Source organism: Eptesicus fuscus, chromosome 9, assembly GCF_027574615.1.
Source record: "Eptesicus fuscus isolate TK198812 chromosome 9, DD_ASM_mEF_20220401, whole genome shotgun sequence".
Taxonomy (NCBI): domain Eukaryota; kingdom Metazoa; phylum Chordata; class Mammalia; order Chiroptera; family Vespertilionidae; genus Eptesicus; species Eptesicus fuscus.
In genome coordinates, this window is record NC_072481.1 from 55,011,400 (window position 1) to 55,026,334 (window position 14,935).

General features: G+C 39.8%; 1 protein-coding gene across 1 annotated transcript in view; it reads left to right on the plus strand.

The window, feature by feature from the left end:
- The first annotated feature begins 10,954 nt into the window (after positions 1 to 10,954).
- ST6GALNAC3 (ST6 N-acetylgalactosaminide alpha-2,6-sialyltransferase 3) overlaps positions 10,955 to 14,935 on the plus strand; it is a 293,869-nt gene continuing 289,888 nt past the window's right edge. Inside the window, exons 1-2 of the mRNA XM_054721324.1 lie at positions 10,955 to 11,074; positions 13,189 to 13,383. Coding sequence (XP_054577299.1) covers positions 10,955 to 11,074; positions 13,189 to 13,383 — 315 coding nt within the window. The remainder of the gene's footprint in view (positions 11,075 to 13,188; positions 13,384 to 14,935) is intronic.

The window sequence follows — 14,935 nt, forward strand, 5'->3', positions numbered from 1 at the left end:
CAGATTTTTAGTTGAAATGTTAAGATTTAGCACAAGTTTACGTCCCATCCACTGAATGTATTTCTAAAGTTTGGGGAAATGGCTTTTATTTTGCCACAACTATTTATTGGTACTTCTTCCCCTGGAACTACCTTTGTGTATATTTTTATGATAATGTTTGCTGATTAAATCTGAATATTTGGCTTATAGAATGAGCAAATAATCTTCAGAGAAATCTTCATCTTTATGCAGCTGCATGTAAGAAACAAAAACAGATTTTGTTTTCTTAGTCTAAGAAATATGCATACAAATGAAAAATTTCGGACTGCCTTTGCTTTTATTTCAGGTTTTCAACAAACTAACTCAGTGGGCATTTGATATTCCTATTGTGAGTGCCACGGCTTCGAGGAAGTGGTTTGACCAGCTGTGTTAACCCATCAGTGTCCATATACACAAGGGAGATTGAACTTGATCCCATTCTGTACAACGGGGTGAAAAAAAATATGGACTCTTCCTTTTAGACAAGGGTTAAAAAGGAAATAATCTCTTTTGCTGCAAAGTTTTTCTCAGCAGGTGCAAAATAGCTGCAATCAGGTAGGCTTTAGTAAGTGGCAGCTGTTATCTACCAAGTTGAAAGATCACAAATTCTCACCCCATTTCTATTTCAATTTCGTAGACACTGGGCTCAATTTGTGAGTGTCTGAAGGCATGTCTAACTCTGTGACAAGATATGGGCCTGTACCCTGAGTGGGAACCACGTACACAGCTGTGGTGCCAGCCTGCCTTATAATAACACCTGCTCTGGCCAGTCAGGGTCCCTGGGTCATCACTACAGAGTCTTAGATTTGAGAGCCAGCTAGGATCCTAAAAACATTCCATTGCACTGGGCTAAAAAGGATAACAGTCTTCCGCATGGTCACATGGGTTATAAGGTTTATCAAGACCTAGCCTTTGGCCTCAAGCTGTTACCTGTTTTGTGCTAGTGGGGTGATATGCCAGGTTGCTCTGATTAGTACCACTACTGCCTGGAGCATTGTGTTGAAAGGTGTTGAAATCGCTCCCGGACTCGGGGAGGTGGTGCTGTGGTTGATCAGCAATGTGAAGCGGTGTGAATTTGGTTGAATGATGAAGGTTGATTGGCAATCAAGTAATTATGACATGATGTGAAGTATGCCTCAGAACTAAGTGCTCTGAACTCTTCCTGGCGGGTCAGGACCATAGAGGCGATGTTTGGGTTTTGTCTTGAAGAATAAGGAACAGTTTTCCTGACAGAGAAAGGGAAGGAAAAGACATTTCTGGGAAGAACAATAGCTTGTGGAAGGGACCTGCTATGTGGAGATAAGAAGGAAATTAATAACCTTTGAGAGCCTGCTATGTGCTAGACACTAAGCTAGGGTTCTATCTCATTATTTGATTTTCATAATGACTCTCATTTTGCAGATGAGGTACAGGGACAAAAATGTAAGATGCTCAAGATCATATAGCTACTAAGTAGAACTAAGATCTCAGTTGTTGGGTTGCCAGAGTAACTTTCGTGGTAATTACTCAGGGGGACAGTATTGGTGAGGAAGACTGGGTTAGAGAGGGGGATATCAGTAACTTGGGTTTGGACTATTGAATTGGAGTAGCCATCCGAATAGAGGTGGCTAGTAGGTTGTTAGAAAAATGGCACTAACTCATCTGGCTATGATAAAAACATATTGAAGACTCACTGATACCAGGACAAGTCCAGTGCATGCATTTCTAGGCTCCTGCTTAACGGTGGAGATCGTTCTGCCTTTGCTATTCCAGCACAGAGACTACCCTATCTAATAAAAGGGTAATATGCAAATTAACCATTACTTCATCATAAAGATGGCGGTGCCCATAGCAGCCGGGATGCTGGACACTGGCAGCGGCACCCCAGCAACAAGCCCAGCATCCCGCATGCCCCAGCCCATGGAGGGAGGGAGGGCAGGCGGGTGGGCCTCTGGCCAGAGGCTGGCTGGGGCATGCGGGATGCTGGCGTTGTTGCAGGCCGGGCTGAGGGACCCCCTCCCCACATGCACGAATTTCGTGCACCGGGCCTCTAGTAAATAATAAGCTAGCATGCTTTATGCTGCCTGAGCAATTCAGATTACTGTCAATGCAATATTAAATCCAGAATTGATAGGAAAATGGTCTTACTTAGAAATTCAAGTGTTCTTGGCACAATACTATTTATTACCACCATGAGACCTGTGCTCTGGCAAACCTCTGCTTGTGTTCAGCAAAAGACTCTTTAAGATGTAAGCGTTCCTCTGTCAAGGCTCAACTTTGACCTACAAGAGAATAGTGTCTGTTCCTTAGAGAGAGGCTGGGAGGTGCCACAGTGATATCTGGCCTGGGGATGGGGTTCATACGCATATGTATACAATGTTATCTAAACATGTTCAAAGGAGAAGGTTTTTTGTTTTGTTTTATTTGTATAGTCTCAACCAGAAGATAAAGCCCCACATTTTTATGTTAGTGAATCCAGTGTCCTGGGCAACTCCAGGACTCCTTGTCATCTTTTCTTAAGGACTTGTGGTTATGCTTTCTTTAGGGTACAGGGTGAGGGAAGATATTTAAAATAGTCGAGGCCCGATTCTCTTTGTTCCCTAAGATGATGATGATGATGATGATGGTGACCATGGCAAGGATTAGTGCTATGGTGACAACACCACCATATTTTATTGATTTTCAAATGTTTTCCTTTTTTTTTTTTTCATTTCTGAGATTGAGAAATTCATACTCAATACCATTTTGCAGTTGCTATTAACCTGAAATAAAGTTAAATTCTCCCAGATAGGATTTGTGTGGTGTTTTTTTTTTTATAAATTACCTGAGGACATTACCACCCTGAGACCACTTCAAATTGAATTATTTACTGAGTTATTCTTAAATCACACTGGTAGTGTGAACTTATCAAACACCTGCTTGAGTACCTGCATGTGGTTCAAATTCTCAGGAGAGATTCTTTTCCCGTTCTCTCTTCTTGCTGTGCCTTTCTTTCTGAATGCAAGCTTTATTTCTATAATGTTCTAACTTTAGGGGAATACCATTTTGGTGTCTTAGCTTTTTGCAGAGGTTTCTTATTAGACTCCCCATCTTGTCATTCTTATCCTATTTAGAGTAATGGTGTGACTAACAATTGATATATCTTAGATTCGATGAAATACTGTAACAATAAATTTAACATTTACAGGGCACATTCCCTTTGCCAGGCAGTGTTTTAAGGCTCTTTATACAAGTATGTAGCAACTCTTTAAGCCTCTAATAGTCATATTAGGTAGGTACTATTGCTGCCCCAATTTCAGGTAAGAAAACAGAGGCCCCAAGAGGTTAAGCAGGAACCCGTGCCCACGTTCACATGTATTAACTCATTCAGTGTAGCTCGACCACTCTGAGTCTACAGACAGCCTGCTGGTGGCAATCCGTTCTCATTCCTGGAAGGTACTGGTCATAGTACTTAATACTTGCTGAGCACACAGCTCAGAAAATGGGCCATTGTCCTTGTTAGAAGAACAGAGTATCCTTTTGTTATCCACTTTTCATTCCCTGATGCAAGATTCTTGCCTTAAGTATTATCCTCAGACAAAAGCTGGTTTTCTAAAAAATATGAATTCTTGTCTTTTCATTATGTGTTATATAAAGATGTTGCTCTAAGCAGGTCTGCTACCATTCAGGTCTGCACATTCTATCTATCAGGAACTTCAAAGCAATTCTCAGTGAAAAGTCCAGTTCAACCAAAACTCAAATTTTTCTTACTTCAATTTGTCTTCCCATCTTATTTCTCTTCCCCCACCTGCCACCACACCTACATCAAATCTACAGTGAAATCTCCAAGGGAGATATATTAAGAGGAAACAAGAAAAGAATATTTGTAGGTTTTCCCCATAATGAAAAAATTATTTTTTTTCTAATGATCCTAATCTGAATTTTGGGGGATAATTTACTGCTTGTATTTAGGAGAGAATAAGTTTTAATTCCTCTATCCCTTTTTCTTTCTCTTCTTTATTTTTCTCATGTCTTTTACCAGCATTTACTGACTATCTTCTAAATTCAAGACACTGTTTGATGCTCCCTGTAGGAGAGAGAATTCTCAGACTCTGTTCACGTACTTGAGAAAAATTTAAAGATAAAATTATAGGGGAATCTTTTCCTCCATCCCCCTCTCTTCCTTACACATTTCCTCAATTTTCCTTCTTCACCCACCGTAACCCACCTCACCTTCTTCTCCATGAACAGGAAGCCAGGGAGGAAGATAAGACTTTAGGGAGGAAATATTATTTGAGCTGGGTCATATTTGAACTTGTAGAGATGGGGACGGTCAAAAACAGCAGGGCACCAGTAAGGGGCAGCCTGGACAAAGTCACAAAAACTGGGCTTTGGAGAATGGTGAGAAGTCCAGCCTGAAGCGCGGAGGGCATGAAAAGAGAGATGAAAGATGAGACTCAAGGAAAAAGCCTTCTCTTCTTACTTATATGGAAAATCATGTGAGGTGATAGATCTGAATGCACTTGAAAAGCTAAATGCTGTTTAATGAAGGTCAGGTGGATTCACCGAAAAATAAGAGGTCCCAGTTGGTGTCATCACCATCATCCTCATTGTTGTCATTCTCATCATGGTCCTAATAACCTCTAAGAGGGACTCCCTAGGGCCCCAATGACTCTAAGATGACCAGAATTTTACCCTTATGCTCCACTTCAGTGTCTCGAACACATCCAAAGTAAGACTCTCTCTATATAAAAGGCAAATATGCTGTGTCTGACTGGTTGCTATGACACACATTGACCACCAGGGGGCAGATGCTCAATGCAAGAGCTGCCATGATATGCACTGGCCATTTACAGAGAATGGCACTGCAGACCTGGTGCCCACAAAGCAATATTCAGCTTCCCCCAAGTGGGACACAGGCCCCGCCACCACCCCGGAGCGACACCCCACCAAATCGCTGGCGAGACCTCATAGTGCAAAGTGCAACCCACAGCTCAGCCCAGCCTGGAAATGGTGGCTATGGGTGCCGGGTAATGATGTCACATAGCAATGCCCGGCTTCCTCTCCCCAGTGATTAGCCTCCTTGGAGTTTCTTCAGCCCAGGAACACGACTTGCTTTATAGCCAGGTGGAAACATTTTACACTTTAACCAAATGTCTGTGAAGCATTTTCCTGTGCCTCATCTCATTTGATCCTCACAGAAGTCATGGAGTAGATAGATAGGAGACTTGGTGGAATTCTATTTTCTTTTGATTAGCTGGAAAATGGAGATTTAGAAAGCTTAGAAACTTGACCCAACTGAAAAGAAATGACTTCAGGTTTTCTCACTGCACAGAATAGTCTAACACTGCTGTAGTTACATATTTTACCCTTTGTTCTCCCTGCGTGATCTACAATAATAATCTGCTATAATAATAATAGCTAAATCAGAAAGCCGGTCTAATTAAGCAAGTTTATTCTATATCTATAAAAGGCTAAGTTGACTATGCATGCATGATACATATAAAGCTCTCGCTGGCACCAATTGCACGCATGTGTTTCAATCTGTCAGTGTTGATCGTGAATTTGGTTGACACTTCTATTGTAGAGAAAGGGCGAATAGCGATATTGAAATATTTCTTCTAATTAATTTCCTTTCAATGTGCACAGATTTGTGCATTGGGCCACTAGTTGGAATATAAGAGACAAACTTACTTCTTTAATAGTGAAAGGTGCCAGCAGATGTCTGCAGAAACCAAATAAGGCCAATGAAGGTGAAGTGGTTGAGAATACAACAAAAGCACCTGCTCTGATTGCCTAAGTACTTTCATTGTCCTTGGTTAGTTAGTATCTCTCTTTCCTCAATGGAATGCGAGGGGCACAGAGTGAGGACAGCAGGGGGACTGGAACATATTCCTTCTTGTAGTACAAACATCTAATGAAAAAAAGAAATAACTGTAGGGCCATCTGCCCCCATCTCTGATGGTCTCCTCATGAGAACCAACCGTTTGGATTACATTTTTCTCTGTCTGTTTGTACAGCCACACTGAAAATCTGCTTTCTGGACTCTTCATACCAGCTATGCAGTATAAATCTTTAATTCTATCTTGGGTTTCTGAAGAGCTTTGATTCCCTTCTGCTATCTGAAAGGACATATACTGAAGTAATTCGGTAAAGGTGTAGTGACAAAATGAGATAGAACTGCTTTTATATAATTTTACAAAATGAAACAAACTCAGTGAATGTAGCCATGATTGTCTCATTTGATATTGTAGTGGCTTAAAAGTCAAATCTGGCCAGAAAAACCTAAATCCCTTCCTCAAATGAAATAAGAAAAATGTGCAGGTATATTAAAAACATTTTTCATTATGCTTTTCAAATAGGTGTTAGAGAGTTCAGTGGGATTTCTTATCGTATCATCTGACAAACTCATAATGCTTGTGTTTACTTGAACTTCTCTGTAGTGTTTGCAGCTATAGGAAGTCTCTGTTGGGGAAAATATCCCTGAGGGAAATTTGGCACTGGTAACTTCTCCCTAGGCCTAGCTTTTTGCATGGAATAATTTATGACAGTTTTGCCCATGAGAACTCTATTTCCTTGGTTTTTGTTTGTTGGGTTTGTAAATTCTTACTAGATTATACCCAAGTCTGAAAGTGACATGTTGATGTGGGCTCCAAATTCTTAATGTGGGTCACCATATTGATGGTGTTCTACTACTTTTAACCTTTTTCTCCTCCTTTTCTTTTTTTAAAATGATCAATATTTTGAGTTGAGCTGCATCCTCATTGAATAAAAGGATTGTGAATTGTGGGGCTGAGAATGGAAGACATACCCGTTCTATCACACTGGTTCTTAGGAACTGCCTGCAATAAGATACCACACTACTGATGGACAAAGGCTCCTAATGCTTTCTAGCAGACGTGGAAAAAAATAATTGCATTATTTTTCCTGAGTGCTAACCAATGGTACCCAGCAGTTATCTTTTTGGTACTGGGAATAGAGCCAGATTTAGGCAAGATGAATTAAATTTGCCCACAAATTACGGATTTTGAAGTAAATATAATTACCATGCTTCAGATCAGCCTCTTAATTTTCCCTATGAATTAAGTATTTTGTTTATTGACAAGAAATATTACAAAATCTACTTCAGGGCTAGTACCAGTTTTTAAAATGTATGAAACAATTTTATAAGAGCAATTCCATTGGTATGAGTAAAAACAACTTAGTTAATTCAGTCACTAGAACACAGGTTTCAGAGTCAGAATATCTGAGTTCAATACCTGTCTTTACTGTGTCCTTGCTCTATGACCTTGGGCAAGTCACTCAATCTTTCTCTATCTCTCTCTTTTCTGGGGGATGGGTCTCTGGAAAATGGGAATTACAGAAGTATTTCTCCAAATGATAACACTGAAATATTTTCTGTTAAGACTATGATGATTATTTACATATACACACTCTATGTAGACTTTATTCCTAGTGCCTCTACTGGGAGAAGAAAGGCTAATCTCTGAAAGTAATGATTGCACTTTTCATATTGATCGTTTAATGTCCACTAGTGATATTTGATGAAGTGGTCATTCTTGCTCTTGTCATCCCCCCCCACCAAATGGTCTTTCTACCCCTACCCTCCCCCAATCCCTGGACTACACCATTTCCAGCATGAGCTTTCCAAAATCAAGTCTGATCGTGTAGATCACGCCAGACTCTATGGCAAGATATGTAAGACTTTCCATAATCAGATCCCCTTCTTGCCTCTCCAGCTCCATTTTGCCTGCCTTCTTTAAAGCTTGCTCTCAAAATCTATTTCTTTTTTTTTTAAATATTTTTTTTATTGATTTCAGAGAGGAAGGGAGAGGTAGAGAGAGAGTTAGAAACATCAATGAGAGAGAATCATTGATTGGCTACCTCTTGCATGTCCCCTACTGGGTATCGAGTCCGAAACCGGCCATGTGCCATTGACTAGATTCGAACCCAGGACCCTTCAGTCCACAGGCTGACACTCTATCCACTAAGCCAAACCAGCTAGGGTCTCAAAATCTATTTATTTTCCTGCTTCCTGGATTCTGAAATGCTGCTTATCCTCCCATGTTGATGTTGTTAGACATTCACTACTCTCTTCTTGATGACCTCAATAATTCTATCACCAGCTATGCTGCTTAAGGCTGGCCTTGACAAGCTTCTGAATGGACTCCACCAATCTAGGACTGTCTACCTTTTATTATCCTCCTTTTCTTATCCCTTAACAAATGAGTGAGAGTTTCCTCATGGTTCAGTGTAGTTTAATAAGCAGGATCCACACTGTTTGTTGATTCAATAGCTAAAACAAAACAAAACAAAACAAATAAAGACTTCATTTATATAATCTGAGCTTTGCTGATTTATCCTGTACAAATGGAAAGTAGCTTTATTGCATTTATGGAGAACCAGACTTGAACCTTAACCAGTGGCATAAGGCAGGATTACATTGATTACACAACTTTTTACATGGGGGAATAATTTGTATTTGGTAAGGTCACAAATAGGTAATGGGTAGGGGCTCATCAATGTGTGAGGTGATTAAGCACTCATACAAATAATACAATTGACATTTTCTTTTATATTTATTATTGGGTAAATGAAAGCATATGGATAAAAGTGTGCATTATTTTATCCTAGTAAGAAACTACTTCAGTCATTTAGTAATACTATTTAGATAAAGAAATATACCTTTATACTGTTGTTTATTATTTATGGAAAAGAAACAAAACAAAATCTAGCAACTGACTAAATTAATAGTTAAAGACATTGTGGTTAAAGGCTAGCTCTGTGGTAGAAAAAATACATATACAGATATAAATATAGCTTCCAAATTTGCCAGGTCCACATTCTTGCAATTGTTTTCTCTCAAAATCATGAATTCTCTGTGGGTTTTATTTTGAAATAGGTATTTCTGCTATAAGTCTGATAAATGATATTCCAACTCTAAAGAGCAAGCAACTAGAATGCCACATTTTTGACGCATATTTTTGCAGCACAGAGGGGACTAAACTCTAAATGTCTCAGCTGTTAAAGGCCCCGTCAGACTTGCCCAAAATGAAGAACAGAAGGAGAAAGCTTTCCCTAAAGCAACTCACCAGATCTGTTTGGGCACAGGGACACTCTCTTAGAGCTTGTGTGGGTAAGTTGCACTGAATAGTTCAAGGTTTTGCAGCTGCCTGGAATATTTGAGAAAAAGATATCTCTAAGTACTTGTCATGCATTTACATAGACTGGACAGATTTGTTCTGTCCACCAAAGCTCTGATAATTTGTGGTCATATTATAATAATAATGTCTGGTTTTTGAGTGCTCACTAGGGTCCGAAATTATACTCTGCATTTTCTACATATAGTGTCATTGAATGTTCATGCTTCTGATGTTAGGGGACCAGCTTAAGAAGTTTATGTCAGTTTTTTGTAGTACAAAAGTTTGTTGAGCTGTCTTCTACATTATAAACTTGACAAGTCCTTACTGTTGTTTTTGCTTATCTGATTGTTGGTTGTTGAATCTAGGGGATACTCTGATTACTTCAATACAGGCAGCAGTGATCACTTCCATAAACAAGTTGTTAGAGATATAATACACATATAAACAGGTAGTATCTTCTAACTTACTGATAGTTGGTAGACTAGAAACAAGCCACTGAGTGAATAAACGTAAGTCAAACAATTGGAAGCAGGGCACTATGGCATGTTACATGGCAGTTTCCAATGAAATGAAGTGATTGACATATTTGCACATGGTTGGAAAGTGAAGAATTCTAAAACACGGCACTTTTATATATTTATCCTTTTATTATCCTAATGTAACATAGATAAGAGAGATAATTTCATCTGAGTTAATGTATTTGTCTATTGTTTGTTTTATGATCGAATCCTGTTTACTTATCTAGTATTACCTCCTACCACATACAATCTACATATTCTTATTATCAAATGACTTTCAGACCAAATTAAGGCCTTTCAAAATTCTGTGCCTTAGCCTACGCTGTTCCCTTTGCCTGGAATGCCCTTCCATCTTCACTTGTCTAATCCCTTCTCATTCTTCAGGACTCCATTTGAATACCACCTTTCCAGGCAAGCATTCCCTGATTTGTTCTGCACTACCCAACCCCCACTGCTTCTGGGTTGAACAGCACCCTGAGCGTAACCCCGTCACCTCCTGTAAAACGTGGTATTATACTTTTCTGTTTACTTGCCAGCTGCACTAGGTTGCGACTCTTTGTAAGCATGGTCTGTCTTTTTGGGCTTATTTCTGTTTTTCTGCACCTCAGCAAGTCTATGCAGTACATGAACTTAATGAGCAATTGTGACTTGAAGGAGTGAATACATTCATATAAATTGTGCATGTCAGTATTTTGTTACTTCCCCAACACACACACACACACACACACACACACACACACACACACACACATTCTCACTACATTCTGGTTTGTGTAGACTTCAAAAAGGCTTATCTGTGGTTTTGTTTTAATTCCTGAAGCTCAGGGTCATGACCTCCGAGAGTAACTACTGCAAGAACGCACATTCATGTTAAGTCTGTTGCTCTTGCGAAGTTATCTTTTCGAGTGAAATTTCAGGGAGGTTTTATATCAGCACCATGGGGATATTTTCATGTTAAACAGGAATGTGGAAGCATGAAGAGAAGTAAAGAATCAGGTCCAGACAACACAACAGATATTGAGCTGGAAGCCTGAGCTATGAAAGGAACACCTCTACCCACTGCAGAATATGACTTAACGTCAAGGGGAGATGGTGTCTAGCTTCCACTCTCCATTTGCTTGCCTCAAGGTTCCCTTTTATAGGACATGGGAGGCAGACATGCATTACTAGGGAGCAAGCTTTTACAACTATGATTTCATTCCATATTGTAGTTTCTCGCAAAATGGTTTATTTTCTTCTAATGTACATGTTACTATACACAATCAGATAATTCAGAAAGACTATCCACACCTTTGTCCCCAGACACCCAGCCATACAATGCAGTGTGACAACCAAGAGAACCAGAGCTGTGCTGGGCTCTGGACTAGACAAAGGCACAAATCCCATCTGGGTCTCCTTCAAAGCAAGCTGCTGTTTGCAACAAGCTACCAGATGGTGGTAAAAAAGTTCTTACCTGTTTACTTAATGGGTGACTGGCCTCTGCTTTTATTTAGCCATCTGTTCTGGTCTATGTCCCTTTAACTTGTAAGATCCATCACCTCATTTAAGCTGTTACCTTGACACATTGCAATGTTGTGGACATAATGCTTCTATAGAGGGGCAAATTAATATGGGTTTTCATGATTAGAAGGTTAAATGAGGTAAGGCTGTGGCAGTTAGTGGTGAGATAAGGGGTTTTGAAGAGGCAGAACTCAAGGGAATTTCAGGTGATTGAAAAATTAGGCTGGTTAGACAGAGGGATAGAATTTTTACAAATTACAGAGGCTGAATAAGAGCAAAGACTCCCTTTGGGTGTCTCTGATTTGTGAGGGCTTATGACCATGCGCCCAGAGAGGATAAAGGGCTAGCTTTAGATTTCTTTTCTCCTTTTGAGACATTCTGTGAATAGCAAAAAGAAACTGATTACCCCAAAAAGTGGTAAGCTAGAACTACAGCAACAACCTCAAAAATATTTAGTCATTCCCAGAAAGATATTAGGTTTCCCTGAAGTTTGAGGAAGCATCAGGGGCCAAGCCCAACTTCATGGAGGAACAGTTTGTGTGTCTTCACCCTGGATTTGAAGGCAGAGTTGTTCCAACCTTCACCTTAGCCTGACTCCTTGACAGTTCCGTCCAGATCACCAACCAGGCCCTGAACACGAGGACTTAGAAAGCCCAGGGCTCTGTCTTCTTATTGTATCAGTTCTGGCTCTACCCACTCTGGTCTCACCTTAAATAACCAGTATTATTACAGTTACTGAGACTCAAAATATTGGGCATCTCTGAATTTTCTATCTGCCAAGTTAGTAACCAAGTTCTCTGCCTTTTCCCTACATTGAGTTTCTTATGTCTTTTTCCACCTTTTTATCCGCCCTGCCACTGCTCTAGTTTTCCATCCCTCATTACCTCTATCCTAGCCAATTGGAATAACCTCCTATGTAGCTCCAACTTTTAGTCTCTTCCTGCTCAAAGCATCTTAAATACTGAGGTTTGATGATAACTTACAACAGTCACCTTAAAAAATTAAACAGAAGCCTCCTTCAGTTTACTGTCACCTAGCAAATCCACTGGACGTCTCAGCGTGGTATCCAAGGCAGTCCCTAGAGTTGTCATTTGTGTTTCCAGCATTTTCTATTTCTCTATGTCCCAGTAAAACAAAGTGGCACGTCTCCTTGCCTCTTGGCTCTGTTCCTTCCTCCTAGAAAGCCCTGGAGGATATTTTATTAAGCTCAGGCTCAAATACATCTCTGCTTTCCCCAATCAGATGCAGTTGCTCCTGTTCTTGTTCCATAGCAGCACATTTCGGGGGGGTATTCGTATGCTGCTTGGCATGCGTTTGTTCCTGCTCTATTGTTAGCTTTTCAAGTCTTACTTGTGCATACCTTATAGCACAGGTTAAAGTTTCCTTCGTGTAGAAGGTGCTAGATAAAGAAACAGGATGATGATTGATAGTGGGACTTTGTAAGAATGCAAAAAACTTATCCATTCATTCATTCACTCAATTGTTGGTTGGGTGTCTATTAGTGTAGTATGTAAGGTACTTGGATACAGAGATCAGTGTGACACAGTATATCCCCGTTCTCCAGGAACTCACAATTACTTGGAGGAAAAGTCACAGGAATAACTGCACAATGAAAAGTGTGCAATACAAGTGCCTTCAGAGTATGGGAGTAGCAGGACTTCTTCTAGCAGGGTAAATATGTTGGGGAGGAAGTGATGAGGGTGGGGAGGAAGCTGAGCAGTTAATAAGGGCTTCCATGGTTGGGAATGTCTCTTTTAGATTTGAAAATTGAATAAGTTGTCAAGGAAGATAGACAGGTAAGAAAGGGTAGGAATGGAATGGAAAGATAACCCAAGAAAGCTGCTTTGCTTACTCTCAGAGGCTTAGCACCCTAAGGCAAACTAGTCACCAAATAATTATTTTCTGTTTCCAGATAAACATATCCTAAATGACAGCATCCTTTGATACCTTTGAAGGAGAAAGGGAGAGCAATAAAGGAACCTCTGTAACTGCTTTTGGTTGAAAGTCATTCATTCCTTCTTTCTTTTTTTTTTTTTTTTAATGTTTTGTAGAGAAAGTCTGTGATTGCAGTGAGCTTCATAGCAGCGTTTCTCTTCCTGCTGATTGTGCGCCTTGTAAATGAAGTGAATTTCCCATTGCTGCTAAACTGCTTTGGACAACCTGGTACAAAATGGATACCATTCTCCTACACATACAGGCGACCCCTTCGAACTCACTATGGATACATAAATGTGAGGACACAAGAGGTAAGACCTCAGAGGGTTATCTGGGATTCGAGGGTATCCATGGTAACAGATTTCCTTTAGGAGCAAGATGTTTTCCAATCACTGAACTGGCTTTTGCTGCCCCACTGAGCTTCTTTGGGCCCTTGACATTTTCTGTATTCTCATTCTTAGACAGTTACAGACACACGTCTAAAGTCTGCTGGTCCTTCTGATTCACTGGCTTCATGTGGAGTTGAGGAAGCAATTACCTGTTTTCCTGGAGGTTTGTGGCATAACATACACATCTTGCCATTTATTGCCTCTGATAAGCAGTGACCAGCTAGAGAAGTAGCTGGTTTTATTTCCCGGAGGTCAACTGGTTGGGGACAGCTCTTTGTAGAATTGCAGAAAAGCATTTATACTTTTGAAAACACTAATTCTGAAACCTGGAGCTAGAAAAAGGGCAAGCTGATTTTAAAATGCTCCGTGGCTGCAGAGAAAATGGTATTTAAAGAGTTTTCAAATTTAAAGGGCTTAAAATCCTTTAAATCCTGTAATCCCTGAACCTTCAAGTCTTTGTGGCCTATTGGTGGTACAGAAGAGACTGGAGGCATATTGACAGCTGGGAAGTGCACACTAGACTAGCGCTTTTGCAAGCAAGGATTTGTACTGTGGAGTGAAGGAAAAAGTAATGAACCTCACAAAATGTGAGAAGTGCCTGGGAGTGATTAATAAAAGTGTTATCTCTGTTTGTTTCTATGTAGTGGGGTGAATGTGAGGTTAATATTCATGAATGCAAAGTCCACATTTGAAGTTGTTGGTAACAAAGGTACAAGTCACCAGTGTGTCTACATCCTAGAGAAGAGTTTTGGATCCGATCCCATTGAAGGGTCATTTTATAAAGATACTAGAGAGGAAAGTTACATACAGAATGCTACTCCTGTTCTGAGGTACTCTTAACATCCAGGGAGGAGGTGAGAGCTAGCTTCGTACATCCCCTTTTGTAGGCAATATCATACCTGAGTCTTTGCATCTGGTTAATTTGATTTTTTGAAAATGGTTTCTGTATCTGCAGGATTTACAAGCTATTTATTAGACCTTTATTGTTAGAAAGAAAAAGGCACCATTAATGACACATAAATTCTTAGGAGCCTTGCTTGATGTTTATCCTTTAAATGGTTTCAAATTAATTTTTAAAAAAGGGTCCATGGCTTGAATTTGTTGCATGTCCTATTAATTGATTACCTATATAAAAATGATCTCAGAGAATAGTTTGTCTCACTCTCGTTTCTGTTACTTTTATTTCTGGTTGTCAATTAATATTCTATAACTCTACTGGATCATGTTAACCACTTCACAAGGACGTGTCACAGGCAGAAAATGAAACACACGCCTGAAGTTTTTCACCAATTCCTCTCAGGAGGGAAATCCCACCTCAAATTAAGGACCCTTTCATTTGTTTAAATATTAATGGATTGGATTTTGAAGTGTTAAGGGAAAAACTGACGTGTAGAGGCTGTTATTAAATTAGTCATATTAGCTAAGCTACCTTTGATATTCTTTTGGTGTAGTTTTTAATATGACTTTACCACAG